The 25478-nt window shown below is 34.3% G+C and overlaps 1 protein-coding gene across 2 annotated transcripts in view; it reads left to right on the top strand.

The window, feature by feature from the left end:
• The window catches only part of GALNTL6 (polypeptide N-acetylgalactosaminyltransferase-like 6), a 1244620-nt gene that overhangs the window by 505650 nt on the left and 713492 nt on the right, over window positions 1-25478 (top strand). For both annotated transcript variants that reach the window (XM_011959608.1, XM_011959609.1), the window contains one exon: window positions 18959-19125. In XM_011959608.1, the coding sequence (XP_011814998.1) occupies window positions 18959-19125 (167 nt within the window). The remainder of the gene's footprint in view (window positions 1-18958; window positions 19126-25478) is intronic.

The following is a 25478-nucleotide window of genomic DNA, read 5'->3' as shown; positions in this document are numbered from 1 at the left end:
GATGGCCATTCTAACTGGTGTGAGATGGTATCTCATTGTGGTTTTGATTTGCATTTCTCTGATGGCGAGTGATGATGAGCATTTTTTCATGTGTCTGTTGGCTGTATGAATGTCTTCTTTTGAGAAATGTCTGTTCAAATCCTTTCCCCACTTTTTGATGGGGTTGTTTGCTTTTTTCTTGTATATTTGTTTGAGTTCTTTGTAGATTCTGGATATTAGCCCTTTGTCAGACGAGTAGATTGCAAAAATTTTCTCCCATTCTGTAGGTTGCCTGTTCACTCTGATGGTAGTTTCTTTTGCTGTGCAGAAGCTCTTTAGTTTAATGAGATCCCATTTGTCAATTTTGGCTTTTGCTGCCATTGCTTTTGGTGTTTTAGACATGAAGTCCTTGCCCATGCCTATGTCCTGAATGGTATTACCTAGTGGTCTTTCACTCTACCTTACGCCCCCTCGGTCAAATTCTTTCTTCTGAAGAGGTAAGAATTAAGGTTGCCACAGACCCATACAGATTCACCACCTATAACACCAACATTGAAGACAAATAGAGATTGTGGAATATGAATGTATGAATTCCTTCTCACATTACTATGAGGAACTACCTGAGACTGGGTAATTTATGAGGAAAAAAGTTTAAATTAACTCATGGTTCTGCAGGCTGTACAGGAAGCATGGCTGGAGAAGCCTCAGGAAACTTACAGTCATGATGGAAGGGTAAGTAGGCACTTTTTTCACGTGGTAGAGCAGGAGAGAGAGTGTGAAGGTGGAGGGGCTACACACATTTAAACAACCAGATCTCGTGAGAATTCTATGAGATAGCACTAGAGGGATGGTACAAAACCGGTAAAAACCACCCCCATAATCCAGTCACCTCCCACCAGGCCCCACCTTCAACATTGGAAATTATAATTCTACATGAGATTTGGGTGGGGACACAGTGCCAAACCATATCAATGGAGAATAAGAAGAAAAAAGAGTGAAGAAAAATAAACACAGACTCAGATAAGTGCAGGACAACATCACGCAAACCAACATGTATATAAGGGGCATTTCTGAAGGACGGGAGATGAGTTAATAGTAGAAAAAATATTCTGAAAAATAATGGCAGAAATCTTTTCAAATTTATTTAAAAAGCAACAGCCTACATACCCACTATATTTCTGCCATGCTTCATGAATACTTGGCTGCAGGAACACAACAAATTATTTCATCCTTCAGTAAAGGCATAAAATATCATAATACATAACATTTTAATTAGATTACTAAATAAAATGTCAATTTACAAAATAGGTTTCTATAGAATAAGTGAGCAAACAAAGGGATAACTGCATGGATAAATAAATAATAATGACCCCCTCATTCAAACATGCTCACATATACTTGGTAGTCCAGACTAATTTTTCAGACCTGTCAAAAGCAAAATAAATTACTAGATATCACTGCCTTATCAAAGGTAACTGACATGGGCAAGATTAGAATAGAAAAACAGTGTGACTAAAACCAGCCATTGAAAATTGAATATGCTGACATGAACACAATTACTATGTAAATTGGAGCTTGGAAATGATTTATACGGATATGCTTTATAGCATGTTTGTCACTACCCAGGTGCCAAGTTGACATTTTATTCTTCTATTGAGAATGGAAAGAGACAACCTTAACTGAACCAAAATAGTTTTGCAAGAAATCATGCAATGACAAAAGATTGAAAGAAAATAAAGAAATTTCCTATCTTTCTGAACATGTCAGACCCTTTATATAGATTTTTAAATAATTGGTTTGCTAACTATAGTATTATTAGTTATTCTGATAATTTTGCTTAGGAAATCTGTATTTCACAGAACTGAACTACCTGAACTGCCATCTATCATTAAAGCCACGTTACAAGGCTTGCAGTAGACTAGTAGGCAATAAATTAACCAATTAATAAACTAATATGGAGTCTAAGTTGCTGGCACTGTTATTTATAAAGGTGTCTAAAACATCATTTTTGCTCTGGCCATGAGGTCAAACAAATTGTAGTATTTTGAATCGGTTTCCCTTCCACACAGACCCTAATAAAACTGACTGGAAATGAGTTGACACTCCATCACTATTTCAGGGAATTCCTTTGATTATTCCAAATGGCACAAAATCATAACCATTTAGACTATGAGCCCTAAAGGCATCTCAGAATATAACTTTCTGCCTGTTTATTATGATTGTTTCTATGCAATAATATGTTAACTCATTTACCATTATATGAGAAATGTTCCAAATGTCATATTTTACATGATATGTGTATATACATTCATTTTAATCTGAAATATGTTAATATAATTAAGAGATCCTTAAAAATATACTATCATTTCATTCTTCAGATTATATTATCAGGTAAAATATGTTGAATAATATGGTAGAGTCAGATGCCAATGTTACTTGAACAAATTTATTAATGAATATTAAGAATATATTTGAAACCAATCATTAAATGGAAAGTATTTATTTTCTGATATTACTTTAAAAGGAAAAAAAGAAATAAATTTACTTAATTTTGAGGGCTCTAAGAGTAATGACTTTAAATACTAAAGTTAAATTTTCCTTTTTGAAAGGGCAGTTTTCTATAAACACATATTTTGGAAAATTTAATAATTCTCCCAGTAATTGACTAAAAAAGAACAAAAAATTAAGTTGGAATATAGGAGATTTAAACAAAATCACCAAAAAAGACTTAATTTATGTTTATTTACATTTATTAACCACTATATTTAATAATTGCATAATAAACATTTTTTAATGTACATGAAATATTTGCCAAGATAGAACATACACCAGTACATAAACAACTCTCAATAAATTTCAGTGGATTGAAGTAACAGAGTATTTTCTTTGATCAAACTTCTATTAAATTATTAATAAAAATAATATATTTATAAATATGCAAATATTTAGAAATTAATAGCATTTATAAAGGACTCATGAATCAAATATAAAACTATATAACTTAGAAAATATTTCAAATCAAATGATAGTGAACAACATACATCCCGAAGTTTGTTAATGTGCTTTACATATAAAGTGTTCCTTATTGGTAAATGTGTAGATTTAAATGTTTAAATTTGTAAAGAAAATTTCATTTAGTTAAAGTAAGTATAAAGAAGGAAATAAATCAATGACTTGGTCAAAAAGAATAAAAAATAATCATTCAAAATGTAATGCTTTGAACAGATTAAATTTCTAAATCTCAAGAAGTATTTCTAAGAAAAAAAAAGAGAACAATACTTACTATTATCAATTGTGAAATAACAGACACCATTAAGCTTTCAACAAGCATTTAACTTACAATGAAGGAATATTATAACCATCATGCTAATACATTTGACACTTAAATAAAATATAAAATTTTATTTAAATACCAACTGATGCTATCACAAAATGAAGCAGAAAACTCAAATATTTGTAGAACTATAAAACATTAAATTTGTAATTAAAAGACTACCAGTCAGGTTCTGATTTCTGGTGGAAATCACACATGCCTCTCTCACTCTCTTTGAACTCAAATGTAAAATCTAGGCAGAGGTGTGGCCTAGCTGATTGAAAATGCTGGAAAAAATAAATAACAACAGGTGGAGAAGGAAAAGACATGAGAATTCAAAGTAGCAGTGAAATGATGCTGTGAGCCTGAGGTCCTTAAAATAATGTTTGGCAGTTAAAACAAAACAACATTTCCTGTAATTTTCAATGTACAGAAATATATGAGACAACTATCACTTAGAGGAGTATAAAGGAATCTATGTGGTAATGTAATTTCAATGATCAAAGTGAAATGGTAAAATATTCATTTTAAATACACTGGAAAAATGAAGTATATATTCTTTATTTCCTAGAACAATCACTAAAATATTATTCAAAGATATAATTAAAATCACATTGGATTCATATAAATGGAATACTGAAAAATTTATAAATACCTAAAGAAAGCAGAAAAGGGGAACCATTTGGGGGAATAAATAAACAGAGTGTAAGCGTTCTAACTTCTACATGCTCTTGCTGATACCTCTCTTTTGTTTTTTTGATAACAATCTTTCTGACAGATATTAGGTGAAATCTCAGTGTGGTTTTCATTTGGATTATACTAATTAGAGATGTTGAGCGTTTATTAATATGCCAGCTGGCCACTTGTGTGTCTTCCTTCAAGAAATGTTTAAGTAATTATCTCATATTTTAAAATCAGTGTATTTTATTTTTTTAATATTTACTATTTTTTAATTTGTAAAAATTTATAGGATATATGAGAAATCTTGCTACATATATATATAAGACATAATTATCTAGTCAGTGTCTACAGTATCCGTCACTTGAGTGCAATACATTTTTAAGTATAGACACCCTACTCTGCTATCAAGCATTGAATTTATTTCTTCTATCTTACTTTATGTTTTTATCTTTTAACCCAGTTCTTTTCATCATCCCTCCTACCTCAGCCCCCAACTGACCCTTCCTAGTCTTTGTTATCTACTTTACACTCTCTATTTCCATGTAATCAAGTTTTTTTTGTTTGTTTGTTTGTTTTTTTACCTCCCACATATAAGCTGGAACATGTGACATTCGTCTTTTGTATCTACCTTACTTTAATTAAGATAATGACCTTCGGTTTTATCTGTGTTTGTGCAAATGACGTGATTCTATTTTTTTCTGGCTGAAAAATATTTCATTGTGTGTATATACTATATTTTCTTTATCCAGTCATCTGTTCATGAACACTTTGCTTGATTCAATATCTTTGCTATTGTAAATAGTACTACAATAAACATGTGAGTCCAAGTATCTTTTTCATATGTTGATTTCTTTTCCATTGGGAAGATACCCAGCAGTTGTATTAGATCAAATGGTAATTCTGTTTTTAATTTTTTGAGAAATCTTCATACTGTTTTCCATGCTGACTATACTAGTTTACACTCCCACCAATAGTGTACAAAAGTTGCCTTTTCTCTGCATCCTTGCCAACATCTGTTATTTATTGTCTTTTTAATAATCACCATTCTAACTGGGATAAGTTGTTATCTCATTGTGGTTTTGAGTTGTATTTCTCTGATAATTAATGATTGAGCCTCTTTTTATATACCACTTGGTCATTTGTATGTCTTCATCTTATAAATGTACATTGATGACCAGGCGCAGTGGCTCACGCCTATAATCCCAGTACTTTGGGAAGCCAAGACGGGCAGATCACCTGAGGTCAGGAGTTCTAGACCAGCCTGACCCACATGGAGAAACCTTGTCTCTACTAAAAATACAAAATTAGCCAGGCATGGTGTTGCATGCCTGTAATCCCAGCTACTCGGGAGGCTGAGGCAGGGGAATCACTTGAACATGGGAGATGGAGGTTGCAGTGAGCCGAGATCCTGCAATTGCACTCCAGCCTGAGTGACAAGAGTGAAACTCTGTCTCAAAAAAAAAAATAATAATAATAAAAACAAATTTAAAAAAAAACCAAAATGTGCATCGATGTCCTTTGCCCACATTTTAATATCATTATTTGTTTTTGTTGAGTTCCTTTTATATTCTTGCTATTAGTCTCCTTTTGGATGAATAGTCTGCAAAAATTTCTCCCATTAAGCAGCTTATCTCTTTTTCTGTTAATTGTTTTCATTTTCATTGCTGCGTGGAAATTTTGTGATTTAATATAGTCCCTCTTGTCTATTCTTGGTTTTGTTGTCTATGCTTTTGAGGTCTTAGTCATAAATTGTTTGCCTAGACCAACATCCAGGGGAGTTTTCTCAATGTTTTCTTCTAATATGTTTCCTTTTCCCAATGTAAGTTCTTGTCAACTACACATTGGTTACTGCACTTTACTATACTATACTGTGCTATGCTATCCTATCCTATCCTATCCTATGCTATACTATACTACTACACTATACTATACTATACTATACTATACTATACTATACTATACTATACTATACTATCAATACTATACTTTCGTAGTACACTACAATACTATACCAAAACTATAGTTTTGTAATGTATTTTGAAGTCAGGTGATGTGATGGCTTCAGCGTTGTTCTTTTTGCTTAGGACTGCTTTGGCTATTTGGACTCTCTTTTGGTTCTATGTTAATTTTAGGACGGCTTTTTCTAATTCTGTGAAAAATAGTGTTGGCATTTTGATAATGATTGTGTTGAACTTGTAAATTTCTTTGGACAACATGGTCATTTTAATGACATCAATTCTTCAGCTCCATGAGTATAGTATATTTTTCCATTTGTTTTATCTTCAGTTTATTTTATCAGTGTTTTGTAATTTTGCTTGTAGAGATTTTTCACATCTTTGGTAAAATTTATTCTTAGCATCTTTTTTATATTTATTGTAAACAGCATTGCCTTCTTGATTTCTTCTTTGGTGTACAGAAATGCTACTGATTTTTTTACATTAATTTTTTGTTCTGAAACTTTACTGGAGTTGTTTATTAGTTTTAGGAGCTGTTTGACAAAGTCTATAGGGTTTTCTAGACGTGTAATCATGTCATCAGAGAAAAAGAAATATTTGATTTTATCTTTTTGTGTTTGGTTGCATTTATTTCCTTCTCTTGCCTGATTGCTCAGGCTAGGACTTCCAGTACATGTTGAATAGGAATGGTGAGAATGCCATCCTTGTCTTTTTCCTGTTCTTAAGGGGAATGCTAGTTTTTGCCCATTCAGGAGAATGTTTGACTGTGGTTTTGTGGCTCTTATTATTTTGAGGTAAATTTTTTCAATGCCTAGTTTGTTGAACGTTTTTATAATGAAGAGATGTTGAATTTTGTCAAAATCTTTTTCTGTGTCTACTAAGATAATCATATGACTTTTTTTTTTTTTTTTTTTTTTGAGATGGAATCTCACTCTGGCCCCCAGGCTGGAGTGCAGTGGCGCGATCTAGGCTTACTGCAAGCTCCGCCTCCCGAGTTCACGCCATACAGATGCCCGGCAGCTAATTTTTTGTATGTTTAGTAGAGACACGGTTTCATGTGTTAGCCAGGATGGTCTCTATCTCCTGACCTCGTGATCCGCCCGCCAATCATATGACTTTTGCTTGTAATTCTGTTTACGTTCTGAATCAAGCTGATTGATTTGCATATGTTGTACCCACATTGCATCCCAGGAATAAAGCCTACTTATCATGGTGAATTAACTTTTTGATGTGCTGCTGAATTCAGTTCGCTAGTATTTTGAGAATCTTTGCATCTATGTTCATCAGGAATATTGGCCTGTAGTTGTCTTTATTCGTTGTGTCTCTGCCAGATTTAGGTATCAGGGTGATGCTAGCTTTGTAGGATGAGTTAGGGAGGGGTCACTCCTCAATTTTTTGGAATAGTTTTAGTAGAATTGGTACCAGCTCTTCTTTGCATATCTGGTAGAATTTGGCTGTGAATCCTTCTGGTCCAGGGCTGTTTTGGTTGGCAGATTTTTTATTACTGTATTCAATTTTGGAACTTGATATTGGTCCTTTCAGGATTTCAATTTCTTCCTGATTCAATCTTGGGCGCTTTATGTTTCCATGGATTTATCCATTTCCTCTAGATTTTCCAGTTTGTGTGTATAGATGTGGTCATATTAGTCTCTGAAGATCTTTTGTATTTCTGTTAGATTAGTTGTAGGGTCATCTTTGTTGTTTTTAATTGTGCTTTTGGAACCTCTCTTTTTGCTTTGTGAATAAAACTAATGGTCTATTGATCTTGTTTATCCTTTCAAGTAATCAACTTTTTGGTTTTGCGATCCTTTGTATAAATTTCTGAGTCTCAATTTTATTCAGTTCCATTATAATTTTAGTTATTTATTTTCTTCTACTTGCTTCGGGGTTATTTTGTTTTTGTTTTGTTTTCTAGTTCTTCTATGTGTGATGTTAGATTGTTAATTTGAGACCATTCTAACTTCTTGACATAAGACTTTAGTGCTATGAACTTTCCTCTTAACACTGCCTTTGCTGCATTTCAGGGTATTGGTATGTGTGTCTCTCTTTTTTATTTCAAATAATTTTTTATTTATATCTTAATTAATTTGTTTACCCAAAAGAAACAAGTTGTTTAATTTTTACGTAGTTAGGTGTTTTTGAGAGCTCTTCTTGGTATAGATTTCTTTTTTTTTTTTTTTAGACAGAGTCTCACTCTGTTGCCCAGGCTGGGGTGCAGTAGCTCAGTCTGGGCTGACCACAAACTCTGCCTCCCAGGTTCAAGGCGATTCTCCTGTCTCAGCCTCCTGAGGAGCTCGGATTATAGGCACACACCACCATGCCCAGCTAATTTTTTTTGGATTTTTAGTAGAGACGGGGTTTCACCATGTTGGTTAGGGTGGTGTCAAACTCCTGACCTCATGATCCGCCCACCTCGGCCTCCCAAAGTGCTGGGATTACAGACAAGAGCCACCATACCGGCCTAGATTTCTATTTTATTCCTGAATCTATTTTATTCCCATTTTATAGTGGGAATAAAATACCCACTATACCACTATATGTCCAAAGGTATAGTGGGTATGACTTTGATTTTTTTGAATTTACTGAGAATTGCTTCATGGCAATGCATGTGACCAGTCTTGGAATATATTCTGCATGCAGATGAGAAAAATGTGTATTCTGTGGTTGATTGGTGGAGTACTCTGGAGATGTCTATCAGTTACAGTTGATCAAGTGTTAATTTAAGTTCAGAATTTCTTTGTTAGTTTTCTGCCTTATAGATGTCTTTAATGCTGTCAGTGAGATGTTGCAGCATCCCCCCACCGCCACCCATTATTGTGTGGCTATGTCTTTTTACAAAAAAAAATGTGTCTTATAAATTTTTATGCTCAACATTGGTATGCATATATTTAGAATAGTTAAGTATTCTTGTTGAATTGAACTCTTCATCATTATGCAGTGCCCTATCATCATTATATAATGTCCTTCTTTTTCCCTTTTGTGCCGTCATTGATTTAAAGTCTGTTTTATCTGATATAGGAATAGTGACCCCTGCTCTTTTTTGTTTTCCATTTGTATAACAGATCTTTCTCCAACCTTTCACTTTAAGCCTATGGGTATCCTTACATTTAAGATGGTTCTCTTGAAGACAGCAGATGGATTGGTCTTTTATTATTATTATTTTTTAATCCAACTTGGCGCCCTGTACCTTTTAAGTAGGACCATGTACCTTCAAGGTTAGACCATGTACATTCAAAGTTAATAATGATACGTGAGGTTTTAATTCTATTGTGAAGTTAACTGGTTGCTTTGTAGTTTCTACCGTGTAGTTGCTTCATAGATTCTATGGGCTATGTACTTAAGTGTGTGTTTGTGGTAGCAGGTATAATTATTTTGTTTCTGTGTTAAGAACTCCTATATGGATCTTTTATACGGTTGGTCTATTGGCAATAAGTTCCCTTTGTGATTATATGTCTGGAAAATATTTCTCTTTTGCTTAGAAAGCTTAGTTTAGCAGTACATCACCTGTTTTTTTTCTTTCTTTCTTTCTTTTTTTTCCCCAAGAATGCTGACAATAGACCTCAATCTCTTCTGACTTACAAGGTTTCTACTGGGAAATTGCTGTTAACCTGACTTTTGTTGTTGCTGTTGAGAATCTGACCTTTTACTCTACCTGTCTTTAAGATTTTTTGTTGTTGTTGTTGTTGTCCTTGGACAGTCTGGTGACTATATGCCTTGGTTATGTTTGTTTTGTATAGCATCATATAGGTGATCTCTGGATTCTTGCATCTCGACACCTATTTCTCTAGCAAAATTAGAGAATTATTTTTGCATTATTATCTCAAATATACTTTCCGAGTTGTTTACTTTTTCTTCTTTTCTCTCAGGAATGCTAGGGATTCATAGGTTTGATTGCTTTACATAATCCCATGTTTCTCGAAGACTTAATTCATTTTCTAATTAAAAAAAATTTGCTTGACTAGGTTAGCTTGAAAACCTGATCTTTCAGTTCTAAAATTCTTTTTCTGTTTGATTTAGGCTGCTGATGAAAGTCTTCAATTGTATTTTGAAATACATTAAGTGAATTTTTTAATTCTAGAAGCTCTGGTTATTTTTTTAAGATGTTAACCTCTTCCTTCATTTGTTGGCTTTCTTTGGAAGTTTATTTGTGTTGATTTTCAACCTCGTCTTGCATATCGTTCATCTTCCTTGCTATCCAATTCTTTACCTGCCACATTGGGGTTTCTATTTTGGATAGGGATTATTGCTGGAGAGCAAGCGTGATCCTTCCGTGCTGTCACAATGTTCAATTTTTTTTGTTCTTTTTTCTGGTACCAAAGCTCCTCATGCTGGGTCCTTTTCATCTGGAGATCCTGACACTTCTAACTTTTGTAATTATTTTTGTGTGAATAGGAGTTTTTTTTCTCTCTTTCCCTATAGTATTGTTTTATGTTCTTTCCCTCTACCCCGTTCCTAGGGGGTGTGACTGTAGAGAATGTTGGATAGGGTCTTTTGGCTTTGTTTCTTCACCCAACTTCTGTTGGGTGGTTTTATATTGGGCTGTGCAGTTAAAGCTACAGGCCAGTAGATAGCACTTCTGGGTAAAAGCCAGCTGTGGCCAATGTGGCTGGGTATATATATTTGATCCTTGTTTACTGCGAGATATTGCCTGAGGCAACGGACTGATTCCTGGAATACACAGTGGCCTGACCTCCCTGCTCAGCTATAGCGGGTGAGCCAAGATGGACAGAATCAGGCCAGGCAGGTCTGCCTAAAGGTTCCCTGAAGGGAGAATCCAGGGGGCCGCCACCAAGCACCAAGAAATGTGCGTAGGCCTGGAGCTGGGAAACCTCTTGAGCGGTAACTTCTCTGCACAGGGAGGGAGGGCAGCCTAAACTCTTAATCCAGGAGGGTGGATGTTCTATAAGCTTGGAGATCTATCTCATGGAGGGGAGAGGGCCTCATTTCACATGGTCTCTCCACAGAAATGGTTGACACTCAGGCTGTTGATATGGGTGAGTGAGCGCTCTGAATGCCTGGAGATCTGCCTCGGCATAAAACAGAGAGTGCTTTGCTGCACTGTGGTCTCTGCATAAGAAGGGTGGGACAGCTCAGGCTATTAATCCAGGTGAGCATATGCTCTGAATGTCTGGAGATATTTCTGAGCATGGAGTAGAGAAGACCTCCCTGTATCTTGATCTCAGGGGAGCAGTCTGGGGCACCCAGCAATCACAAACACACACACACACACACACACACACACACACACACACAGAGGCAGAGTTGCCAGGTCACCAAGTGGGCCCTGGCTGCAAGTCTCCTCACCCAGGAGAAATCATGGTTGCAGTAGTTCTTCTCTTGCCCTAGACCTGTGGCAAGGGGAGGGCACAATTCCAGTGCCTACTCCTGGGGCATTTTCCACATTTGCTGCTCAATTCTGTCTCTGGAGGCTCCTACCAAACTCTAGAGGAAGCACTTCAATCCCTGGCCTGAGACTAAAATACCTGTGTGGTCACACTTGGGTTGCCAAAGAGTGACTGACTCTGTATGCTGCTGGATTAAAAACGGTATCCTGCTCTCAACCCCAGGTCAGGGAAAATGCTGCCACTTTTCCCAATGTCTTTCTCTCTCAGCTTCTCCAAGCCTCTCCCCAAGTTAGCTCCAAAGCTGGGAGAAACAAAGGGGTCTCCCTTGACCTGGACAAATCCCCAGTGGAAAGGTAAGTTGCAAAGGAAAACTCTCTGCCCCCTCATGTATCGACACTTGACTCACTTTTGACAGTCAGTCATTTAATTCATTTTTCTTCTTGAATTAAAGCTCACAGTGTTGATCTTTATGTACTGTTTTGCTGTTTTTTCTGTGGCTGAGGCCATCTTGAAACAACAACAACAAAACTTTCTTTTTTATATTGAATTATTCTAGCTAAAATAGATAATTCTGTGTTGAATAGGAGTCTCAAAATTGAGTATCTCTGTCTTGTTGCTTGATATTCAATGCCTTGAAAATAATTGTTTCATATTTAAAAATCTAGTTGTTTAGTTGGTAATATGGTTTGGCTCTGTGTCCCCACCCAAATCTCATCTTGTAGCTCCCATCATTCCCACGTGTTGTGGGAGGGACCTGGTGGGACACGATCGAATCATGGGGGTGAGTCTTTCTTGTGCTATTCTTGTGATAGTAAATGGATCTCATGAGATCTAATGGTTTTAAAAACAGGAGTTTCTCTGCACAAGCTCTCTTTTGGCCTGCTGCCATCCACGTAAGTATATTGATTTGCTCCTCCTTCCCTCCCTCCGTGATTGTGAGGTTTCCCCAGCCATATGGAACTGTAAGTCCAATTAAAACTTTCTTTTGTAAATGGCCTAGTCTTGGGTATGTCTTTATCAGCAGCATGAAAACAGACTAATTCCATTGAATCAAGTAGAAAGGTAAATATGGTCCTTGTTAGTACATTTGACTAAAAGAGGAAATCTCAAACATAATTTTACCTGGAAATAATATTAGACAGAAACAGCAAAAATCTGTATTATTATTTAAATACACAAAACCAGTATAGGAATATTGTGCATAGTGGGCACTATTTCTACTTATTTTAGCCACCTGATAATATAATATTAGTGACTGTTAGAGCCTTTATTCAAATGACAGTTCATCATAAATTTTTTGTGATGGGTATTTTGTCATATATTTTATTGAATGGTTTATCTACAGAAATATTTATGGAGGATACAGCATATATCTCACAAAAACATTTGAGCTAATCAAGTAATTTCTTACCTCTCCTTAAAATACTATAATATTTATATAATTTAATTAACTCAATTAGTATAAAGATGCCTTAAAGGGCCAATGATAGAATGACATTTCCAAAAGATTATGTAATCAAAAGTGAAGAATGCTGGATTCTTATTCATTGCTTGTGTTACCTCCTGTGTAGGTGATAATTACTGAATTTTCAGAAAAACTGTAAACTTCTTAGTTCAGGAAGAGCGCCTCGCCGTCGTATCACTTTTTCACCCGGTACAATGCCTTTCCAATTAGACTGTAAAATAATTATGTTTAACTCTCTAAAACTCTGTCTCAATTCTCAATTAAATGGGGGGCTTAACTGAATGATTTCTTAAATGTGGTTGCAGCTCTGATATCCTCTTGTCATGCTTCTATAGATGTAGGGCTGTAAATATTCTGTTTTTCATCTGTGAAGAAATTCAGTCTCTTTCATTTTTCCATTAAATTTTGTCCAAGAAGTAAAATGTTCTTTTCTTGTTTTGTTCTAAAGAAGGCAGAAGACTGAAATGGTTGATTTCACTAGTGTCATTTGCCACATACTTGTGACTATATTCCTTCTGTACAATACGAGACTGTACATTCTGGGCCCCTGGACTGCATGACTAGTTCTGACCAATGAGCTGTAAGCAGATAACAATATGCCATTTTAGGGATACATCATCTAATTACTAGCTTAATACCCATCAGTGTTCTCATTTATATCTACCACAATTATTGGCAGTGGTCAAGATGTTGGCTATTTCTGCTAACCACAGTGAGCAGAGACCCTCCTTCCAACTAATGTTGAACAGATAAAGGAAGCAAGAAAGAGAATAGTTATTATTTTAAGCCATTGAAATTTGGGGGTGGTTATTACTACCACATAACCTCCTGACTATTGTTATTATATAGGTAAATAAAAAACAAAACAAAACAAAATATAAAGCCATACTTTGAATAAGCTAACAGAATGATCTAAAGATTGAAATATTTAAACATTCAAATATTTTATTCAAAAGCTGCAATCCTAGAGCTAGAATTTTGTAAATGTGAGCTTTAACACTCTTTCCAAAACAAAACACACAACAGTAGGCAGTGAGAAGTAATGTTTAAATGATGGTGAAGAATACATGAAGATTTTAAGATCTCCAAATGAAAGTTCACCTAAATGTCCATAGTATAAACATTGACATTGTTGCATACATACTAAAGTATCTCTTTTACACAAAAGTAAGTCACTGATAAGTCTGGTATTTATTCCAAGTATTTGTAATTAAAATTTATTTTTTGGCTTTTTTTATTGTTGAAAAAACACTTATTTTAATAAAAATCAATGAAATAATAAAGATAAATTAATGTAACCATGAAAGGATAAGTGCTAAGTATGCATTAAACAATACTATTGAACCATATTTTTAAAATCTTTCAGTTTAGCTAATGCCAATATAAAAAATCAGAAAATATTTATTCTGTTTTGGAAAAACAGAAGAATATGAGAAAATTTGCCATGGAGGTTTCATTACTGCTAGAAAGGTCTAGCAGAATGTTTACAAAATAATTTAGGTTTTTTTTCAGATTTTTAAATGCCTTCACAACTTGTCATTTCTCTCAAGTAAATTTTTAAATAACTCAAACTATATCTTTTGTCTTCCTGGTGCTTTTAAAATTTGAAGGATTAGTTTTTATCCATCTATATAAACTGCAACTCAACAAAGAGATGTCCTTACCTCTGAGCCATTCCTAAACTGTAAGATAATTTTATGCAAATGCTTATCTGAAAATAATACAGCAATATGAAATGTAATAATTAAACCCATATTCCTAGAAACCTGTTTCAACACATGTTTTCGTTTGTCCCTATTTTCTTCTTCTATTTGTGAATTTGCTACACATTTGTAACCATAAAAAAGCATATAAATTATGTTTGATTTTATTTTACTTATTAAACTCAGTTCCATATTGGTACATCATCTTCATATTTGTAAATTTTATTCTCAACCTGACTTGACATCAAACTTAAAATATGCAGGCGCAGAGCCTTAATAAAGCCCTGGATGTGCTTCACTATTTCTAGTAATACTATGGGGCAGTCATCTGGATCACAACTTCTTGAATCCAATGCCTGAGGTTGGCAGTGATTCAGTTTTTCTTTGGAGCAGCTAAAGTGCTAGAATGACCGAATATAATTCAATCAGATTAAGTGCTTTTACAAAGGAGCTGGCTTTCCTTCGAGTGAAAATCAGATCTGCACCCTCATTATTTTTTGCTAGAATTATTACAAGGGCTAATCTTTCTGCTTCTATTCTTTGCCATCTGCAACACATTGTCTGCCCTGCTGCCAAAGGAATATGTAAACATGATCCAGTCTTCCTTGCGATTAACAATATTTGAAGTACTTCATGTTGACTGCAGGCTAACATCCAAATTCCTTAGAATTATTTTCAAGATTCTTCATGATCTGTTCTCAACATACACACTCATTGGTAAAGACTTCCTTAATTCTATCAGACAAAGTTAGTCACACTTCCTTCAGGCTCTCAATGTCTATGTGCCATCTATTATGTCACTTGTCTTCTTTGAGTCTAATCATTTTCTATATCTGCTCACTGGTCTGTGAACCCTTAAGGGAAGAGACTGAAATGTATTCATCTTTGTATCCTAAATGTCTCTCACTGTCTCTTCAGCAGTTCCTGTCTTTTCTCGTTCCACATCTTCTTCCACAGAGGATTTGACAATGAAATAATACAATTTAAACAACAATGACCATAATAATGTTAGTATTTATTAAACTCTTGCTATTATTAGCTACGATGCTATATGAAGTACATTAGACCCAATTTAATTCTCATTAGCACATTATGAAGAGGTATTTATTTTTTGCTCCCACATTATCCTGTGTGAGAAAGTTAATCTTACAGAGGGTAAATAACTTGCCCATTGTCACACAGACAGTAAGTGGCAAAGCTATCATTTGAACCTCGATAGTCTGATCATAAAGTGTGATGTGACTTTTCAATATTTGATACATAATCATCAGGCATGAAATAGTAAGGAGTTTATAATGTAGTCTAATTGAAAAATAAGTTACAGATGTCAATGTAAAAAGGCAATGTTACTACTAATAATCAACTGATAGGATGAGACCATTTTTATGTATCCACTGTAAAGTCTTCATAGTTGTATTTCATAGGCCTAGAGACATCTCTGAATAGAGCACCAGTAATAATTCAAAAGCTGAAAGAAGTGATGAAATGCATGTGTGATCACTGTTTTTTAAAAACTTATTTAAAATTATCTCCAAGTATAACAAACTGCAACTTTCCCAACTCAACAAAAATAAGAGTGTTGCCTATTTGAGCAGCACATTGATTAATGTGAATCTTGACCAGGGCATTGATTCAAGAGACTGTTCCCACCAAGTGAGGTATAACTTATTTGCCTACGTCTAAGTTTGGGTTCCTCTGGAAGCAGACCCTGAAACAAAAATTTGACTATAGTACTGTTTAGGAGGTAATCACAGAATGTAGAGTGGTGCGGTGCAGGCAATGTGAAAAAGGAAGACAGAAAAGGGAAAGTAACCAGTAAAAGATGCATTATCAAACTGCCAATCACTGTGGGCAACTGAGGTGTAATCCTTCTGGGAAACTATGGGAGAAAATATAGAACACACCTCAGGGTTATCCCACCATGTGACTATTTATTCTCTAACTTCCATTATTCGTTGGTTGATACTTGCTCTAGGGGAATTAATTTCTCCCAGAACTTCTGATCTGCCCTTTGTGCAGAGATGAGACAAAGTACTCACTTTGCTATCTGCAGAGATATATCATAGGACCCTCTTGGCTTATACTGGAATGGTGAGTGCTAAGGAGGCATTGATGCACCAGCATCATCTGCTAGAGCTTATCTCTCATGAGCCTCTTTCTCCAGCAAAATAGATTTTTACCTTGAGCAATGCACACACATATATATAGGTAGATAGACATCTAAATTGACAGATAGGTGTGTATATGATATATGAAAGCTGCATTCCAACTGGATGTCATTTTGACATCTCAACAATAGATGGTCAAAATTGGATTCATTATCGTTGCTCTCAATCTTTGAAACCTTCAGTGCGTCCCTCACACAGGCTCCTCCGTCGTTCTGTATTGTATCAGATCAGTTGCCCATGTCCACAGTGTAAGACTCCTCTTTAATCACATCTCCTAGTTACCAAGTCGTGTGAATTCTCTTCCTATGTACACTTTGAGCCTGTCTTCTCCAGGCCACCTTCAGTTCTCACTTGAATTTCTACATTTTCCAAATTGGCTTATGGGCCTCTCTCAAATAATCTTACAGCACTCTTAAACTTCTACACTATCCATTTCATTTTAAAATTGTAACTATTTGTCTTTCTGTATCTCTCATTATAATATAAATGTCTTGAGGTTAAGAACTAGATTTTGTTCATTGTTTTATCTCAACTTTGGAGCCTGACCTATATCAAACGTTCAGTAAATTATTGTGACATGAATGAATGAATGAATCAATGAATAGAATGGATCCCTTTATATTTTGTGTGTGGCAGTAATTTGATAGTAATTTGAGCTTAGGTAGATAGAAATTATCGAAAACATTTTGAAAGAGAAAGCCTTTGTCACACATGATTGGTCTTGCATTCTTTTTTGTCTACCCTTTCTCTGAATGGATTGTATATGACTCTGAAAAGTCATGAGCCTATTGATTTTTTTCTTTTTTCCTTTTTTTTTTTGAGACAGTCTCACTCTGTCACCCAGGCTGGACTGTGCAGTGGTGCAATCTCATCTCACGGCAACCTTTGCCTACAGGGTTCAAGCAATTCTTTTGCCTCAGCCAGCTGAGTAACTGGCATGACAGGTGTGTGCCACCGTACCTGGCTAATATTTACTTTTGGTAGAGATGGGGTTTTGCTATTTGCCCAGGCTGATCTTGAGCTCCAGGACTCAAGTGATCCTCCTGCCTCGGCCTCCAAAAGTGCTGGGATTACATCCATGAGCCACTGTGCCTGGCCCCTGTTGATGGGTTATACGATATTACTCTGAATGCAAGTCCTCTTTAATTAATAGGCAAGTGATATGTACAATAGCTTGCCCTGATGTTTAAAAAACAAATGGCTTCATTGGGAATGTTACCCTCATTCTAAGGATATTGTGAGGTGTGATGGTTCTCACAAGTAGGTGCAACATTATGAATATTGATATATCAAAGCACAATTAGTTGGGCTCTTTGGCTTTGTTCAGAAGAATAAATGGCTCCGCATAATTATGACCAGGTATGCTGAACTTCAGAAACACTGTTTTCCAGATCTGTGCATTATAAGCAAAAACATCTATCTTACTACACTCCCATGGAAATTACTGACAGATCTTTTTCATATTATATACATTTTTTGGCATTTAAGTTATCCTAAAATGAATTTCATGTTTTTACAGCATTTTTGTGCCCATATCATGTTATAATTTTGATGGGTTTTCAAACACTTTTCATTGTCTGAAAAATGTCAAAATTTACTTGTTTAATGAATATTGTTAAAAATAATAAATTATTAGGTTAAATAATGAATAAAGGACTACAATTTTTAAAATACCTCTTTTTCATCTTCTCAGATGGTTCCAACAATGAAAAAAAAATGAACTTGAGATTTCTTTTTAGAGTTTTCACTAGGAATGTGATAACATCTTGATTTGGATCTTAATTTAATCTTATTATGTGGTTGTGCTCAGTTAACAGTTATTTTACATTAAATTTTAATTTATTCTGTTTAGAGGCTATGGTTGTTTTTCCCTTCAGGCTTTAAATACTATCCAGCCATTGAAACACTCCATGGCTAAAACTGACTAATTAAACATAAATATTACAGAAGTTAAATTTTTAGATCTCTTCAGGAAATCCATCTAAATCTTAATTATGTGCTCCATGGAAACAGTTTTAAAGCATATTATTCATCCTTATTTCTATTATATAACAACAGGAAAAATGTACATCAACAAGAGCACAACATTTCAACAAACTGACGAATTTGAAACCCTGATACCAAAGAGGATAAAACAGTTGTTTCATTAAGAGTGAGTGTGAAAGGAGATCATTAATACATTCCATGAAGGAGCAGAATAACAATCATGCTGTACAAACTCTGGTTGGAAAGTATTAGACCAAGTCGTGTTTCCACAGTTGTCTGATAACATAATGAATAAACAACAGAATAAGATATACAAGAGTTTTGCATTTGATACACCATTTTTTTTTTTTCCCTCCTCTCCAGCTGTAAGCACAAGATGTATCTGGAAAGGCTGCCAAACACCAGCATCATTATCCCATTTCATAATGAAGGTTGGACTTCACTCCTGCGGACCATACACAGTATAATTAACCGAACCCCAGAGAGTCTGATAGCAGAAATCATTCTAGTAGATGACTTCAGTGAGAGAGGTAAGATACAGTTGATAACATTTTATCTGATTCTGCTACCATTCACATAATCATTAAGGACTTTTAAAAAAAGTTAATGGGAGCTTCTTTCTGATTCCATCTGAAAGGCGATTATGAAGTTTTATCTATGTTGTGATTTCGTAAAATATTGACCAAATGCAAAAGAAACAATGAGAAGCTGTCGGTTTCATTTGGTAATCTATAAGAAATTTGCATTACAATCTCTGTTGCAAATTAGACAGGTGTTAGCAAAATGCCTCAAATTCTACTTTCAGCTTCAGGACCAACACTGCAAAATATATTATTGTAGTACATGTGAATGGTAAAATATTTGAGTTAGAACTATAAAATCTGTTCCTGTTTCTGAAAAGTATCCACTCTATTATTTACCAGTATGACACATACTCCAGGCTGTGCTTGTGTTACTTCATAAATATTGGAAATTACAAGGGACACAGGTACATATTTTTACTTGGTAATTCTAGCTATTTTATCTATCTGAACAATAACAGAAACAATCTAGTGTAATAGTATATTACAAAATTTAACGTAAGTTTTAATACTTTTATAATTTTATATTTACCTTATAAAAATTTTATAATTTTGTAATTTACTTTCTATTGTATAAATATACTATAAAGTACATTTTATAATTTACCTTATATTTGATTGCATGAAGGAGTTACACTTAACTGTGTATCTGTTAGAAAGAATGACAGTAAAATATTTTGCTTGAATATTGTTCTTATGCCTCAAAAGAGAATACAGCTTGAGATCACATGGGTTAATTAAGTTTTGGAAGTTTTAATTCATGTTAATTTGAAGTTTTGGAAATGTTATTTGTCACAAAAACATCTTTTATTCATAGTATTTAAAAATTCCACAAAAGACTGCTTGATGTGCTAATTGTGAAGTTTCTTTGACAGAGGTAGTCAGTTAAAATACTGGTCTTTATACATTCCTTTTAAATACTGATTCAGAGGTTGCCTAGTATCAGTAGATACTGGGACTTATGTGACAGAAATGAGGTTGTTTGACACTACATTATTAATATGGCGAAGGTTGCAGTGAGCTGAGATCCCACCACTGCACTCCAGCGCGGGTGACAGAGTGAGACTCCATCTCAATACTTAAACTATCAACCTGGTCATTTAGGTTTGATTTTAAAGAGGTTTTTGTCTCATGTTACACAGGTAGGCATGCATTTAATATTACCTAATAATAGTCACTGTCTAAAACTGAAATTTTCAGAGATTTGAAAAACAATGTAAATGGTATATTCACTTTTTTATTCTAATTGAGGTTACTATTTCAAAGCAGTCATTATTACCTTAGGCTAAAGATTGGTGCTTAATGTGTTAATAAAGCATTGATTTCAAAAAGTGAAAAAGGGGATAAAGATCTGAGGCTGCAGATTGCCAAGTGAATAGTCTTTGTGATTGACTTGTACTAGGAGAAATAGGCCAGTGTAACTTTTGATTATCTTGGTAAACTATTTGTTATAGTAGAATTTTGACCTGGGGGGTAATAGAGTGGGAAATACTTGGTAGCAGGAAATTATGATGTGTAGAACATGTCTTGTTAAATATTTCTCAGAGATATTTTTCAGTTGAAAGTCTTTGAAAAGGTTGAAAATCCTGGCACCTACATTTTCTTGGTTCCAAATCACTGTCACTTTTGGTACAGTAGCAGCTTTGGTGGACTATGTTTCTGTATGTCATGTTAGTTGGGAAGAAAGTAGACTGAATGTAATTAGTGAAGGGGGTAACAGAAAATGGTTAATTTAGGAACATTAATGGTGACTTTTGAATTTCCTAATGGGCATTTCTAAGGGATAATCATTACTTTAATGCTTAGGTAAAACTTTCATTGAGATATTTTACTCTTATGAACAATCAAGTTGAAAGTATAATTTTATAATCAAATGCAAAAGTAAATTTTGAAAGAAATAGGTGATAAAATGCTTCTATAATATTTTATAATACATCATAATTTTTAAATTACATAAAATAGGAAAGACTCTTTTTCCAAGTTTTTGCTTTGGATTATGAAAATCTCATCTGAGAGTATTGGTTGTTGTATATTAGCACTTGAGTGGACTTAGAAGCATCACTCCTGCTTTCTGAATTATGAGAAATATAAAGAATTAATGTAATGAACACAGGTCAGAATCCCAACACCATTAACTGTATGACATTTGGTAAATTCAGTTTCTCTGAGTGTCTCTGTTTATCAAAATGAGAAAGATAGTGACTCTTCACGGAGAGGTTATGATGCAGGGCCCCCGTGGATGTTTGAGTGAATCGCATGCTCATGGGAGAGTGATTGTTCTCAACTATTGATTTCTCCTCACCAAATACTCTCCTACCGGTGTAGTATAAATAGTATATACTTCTTGGAGAAGAGATTCTCTTAACTTAATCAAATATGATCCACAATAATCTATCTCTATCTATCTACCCATTTATCAATGTATTTATCTATCTCCAGAATCAACAGAAGAATTCATTTAGCGGCCATTTAAAGCGTAATCATAGTAATTTATATTTGGAGAAATTAGGACTGCTTTAACATTTAAAACATCTCCAATATGGCCAATAAGCTACTACAAGCATTGAAGTAAAATAAAATTCTGAGAATTTAATCAATAATGAGATGATGTTATTTATCTAAATCAAATGCATGGCCTTAGAAGAGTGTTTAGCAGAATCCTTTTCAAGATTGTTTTTACTACTACAAGAAAAGGAAGATACCCCAAAGCATCACTTGTTTACAGGGCCTCTAAGAGAGGAAAACTTTCCTACTCCTTTTTATCTGATACATCTGTAGCTGTGCTGTCAAAAGCTATAATTAACTTACACTTTTCTTAGAAAATTCCCCAAAACTATAACCCTATAGTGTGTAGAGTTCTTTTCACCCACTCTTTAAAAATCAGATTAAGTAGGATAGAAGAATTTTAAAATACAGGAAGATAAAGGAATTCTGTTGGATTCCTTAAGGAAGTTAATTTTTTTTTGTTTTACACTTTAAATTTAGTTTTAGAAATGCATCCCAATTTCATTTCTGTTCAGTATTTGCCACCTTTGCACTATTAACTTTTTCAGATACGCTACAAGATCCTTCACCAAAAGCACTAAACTTTAACAAGACTTAATCAAATATTACTGCTTCTATTTTACATCTTCCAGATCAATAGAATAGCTATACATGACCAAAAATATAGGAAAGCCAATATTTTAGACATGTCATTAGTATGAGTCACTTGCTAATTACTTGGAATTCATATTTACAATAAATATAAGTATATAGTAATTGTTAAATTCTATAATAGTGGTGTTCATATCAATAAAGTAAAATACAAAATTATTAGATAATTACAGAATAATTCTAAACTATTACCAAGTGATTTAGAAAAATCTGCTTAAATAAGATTGACCTAGTTCTCAAAATGCTTTAAAAAAACGTGAATATTCTATCTCGCAGTTCTGTTTAGACATTTTTCCTAAAGCAAGCTTGGTAACAGAATGTCATTTTAGCCTCAGAACATAAGTCCGCCATCTATAAAAACATGAAGGTGAAGGCCTGCAGGTAAGTTTTCAACAACCACTGCTGTGTTTTGCTATCTGAAGCTTACCAAAGTTAGTGAGTGTGGCTATTTTTTTTTTTTCCCAGTAAGCTCTGAGAAATACATTTAACAACTTAACTTGAGGCCTATAACAAGGCTTCATGGTGACTTTAAAGCAGGACTAATCCTGGGCTTATCTCCAAATTCCAGGCAACCTTAACAGCATCCACATGGAAAATGTTGAAATGTATGAAATAAGCTGGGGCTTAACCTCAGAGATAGGGTATATTGGACCTGACAATTCTCTGAACTTTGCATGCTTAGATGAATGCAAGTCTAAATTGAGGATAGTTGCAGGAGAGTTGCTGACACACTTACCTTAATGCAAGTATGGAGGCACTACTGTATACCCAAGTACACACACACAAACACAGGCACACATGCGCACACTCACTCATTTCTGCTCCTGCTTGTTTCAAACTTCCTGGACAGAAGGGGTAAGTAGTTGAATATTTGAGTTTCAGAAAGATCTGTTATTCTCCATGTACTCACTAGAGAAAAAAACAGACTTGTAACTATCCGCCCAATGCCAACAACTTTCAAGAAATCCAGCTTACTTTTCCTTAGACAGTCCAGATTCTTACTATCCAAAGTGTGGTGCATGGACCAGCAGCAGCAGCATGAAGCTTGCTAGAAATGCAGACTCTCAGGCTTCATCAGATGAATCAGAATCTGCATTTCAACAATATCTATATGTACTTTCTATAGGAATTAAAGTTTCAAAATCACTGTCATGCATTTTAAAATTGGGGTTGAATGGCCAGATACAGTGGCTCACACTTGTAATCCCAGCACTTTGGGAGGCTGAGACAGGATGATCACTTGAACCTGGGAGGTGGAGGTTGCAGTGAGCCGAGATCATGCCACTTCACTCCAGCCTAGGTGTCAGAGCAAAACTCTGTCTCAAAAAGATAAATTAAAATTAAGTAAAATTGGAGTTGAAGCTTCCATGAATAATATAGGTGCAATAAGTAACTTCAAAAATCTCCTATTTCTTACATGTTATTACAAAATAAATTTTGCTGTTTGTTTATATTGTTTAGTGTGCAATTAATATTGGATTTATAAGTTAATAAAGGTATTAACACAGTATTTTATGTAACATTAATTGTTATATTTCCTTGCTAGATATTGCCAATTTCCAAAATTTGTAGACATTTGCCTTACTTTCTTGTGAACTCATTTTAGAGCATTTGATGTTTAATTCCAAATTACTGTCATACCTCATCCCCTTGCCAATTTTCCCTTTTTGTTAAACAAATAAGGTCTCTCAAAACTTTGTAAATCTATTTTGCTTGGGAATCAGTCAATAACTTTTATGCTAAGGAAAAAATATTATATATATGTGTATATATAATATGTATGGATACCTACATATATATGGAAATAGCAAAGCAATTCCTATAATGATCTACATTACCATTAAAAAATCCTAGACTCTTCACATGGCTGAAAGTGTTTTTAAATCTTTAAAACGGCAAGGATATTTTTAATGATTTCACAAATGATGATGTCAAGTCTTGAATTCAATTTCTGTTTTACACAAATAGTTTCCAAGTCTGCATTAAGAAAAATTTCCATAAGCAGACAAATCAGTCAGCACAAGTTTTACAGCTATTTGAAGTTGGAAGATATCATCAGTGTGAAAAAGGTTGTAAAGCCGATGAAGAATGGTAGTGCATTTTATTTTATATTATACAATACTAACACTAAAGTGCATTTAAAGATTCTGAGACGACAGTCGACAAAAATGTTTTAGTGCTGGTATTCCATCAGGTACTTCACTAGATTATAAGACAAGCAATTTTTATGTCTCAGATTTATTGAGAGCTTGTCACTCTAAATAAATCTTGGAGTTATTTAGATTTAATATTCATATTTAAAATGGCAAGAATAATTGTGTTTAAAAAAATCAAACGACAAACCAAATACTGTTTAGTAGCAGGAACTAAGCAAATGTTAAAAAATACAACAGTATATTTAGAAATTCAACGTTGTATGCTAAAGAATGGAAAGGAGCTATTCTGCTTTCTGATATTTGTATATCACGTTGCGTAAAGTTTAAATGTGCAGATTGTCTTAATGGCTCTGTTCACAAATTACTTTAACATTGGTGATTGTAAGGGAATCTGGGACATTAAGTGACATTGCTTTCTGTGGTCAGATGTATGAACATACCACCGTAATGTGCAGTCAATGTCAGGAAAATTATCCTACAATATAAAGGGGTAAAAGTTTGAGAAGTTACAAAATAAAAAAATCAACTCATAAAAAGTCTTTGTGCATTTGTAAAAGATGGATATTGCCCATTAGTAGCAGAATATGCTTTCAGTAGAATCTGTCTCAGAAGAAAAGCACTTTTGAGATTTCTCTCCCTCTTACTTGTAAATTAAAAATTCAGTCTCACAGGATGTAAATGTCTTCAGAAACAACAGAATTTATCTGACAAAAATAATGATAGTTATATATCCTTGTTGAGTCTCACCTTTGCCTTCATGTGTACAGTAGCTTTTTATTGTCTCCTTTTTCTCCTGAAATGTGAATGTGAATAATCTCTCAAGTTTTCAGGAACGCTACACACATTCACAAGCCTCATGCTTACTACTACAATGCTTTATTCATTCTAGTAGAAATCTGTTTTAAGCAGGTGCTCATTTTGTAAATTAAGGTAAAGGATTCTGAGATATTATAGAAATCCTTGTTGAGTCTCACCTTTGCCTTCATGTGT

This window comes from Colobus angolensis, unplaced genomic scaffold, assembly GCF_000951035.1.
Source record: "Colobus angolensis palliatus isolate OR3802 unplaced genomic scaffold, Cang.pa_1.0 Scaffold5, whole genome shotgun sequence".
NCBI classification, from domain to species: Eukaryota; Metazoa; Chordata; class Mammalia; order Primates; family Cercopithecidae; genus Colobus; species Colobus angolensis.
Note: the sequence above shows the minus strand (reverse complement) of the source record. Positions and strands in the feature narration are given on the sequence as shown.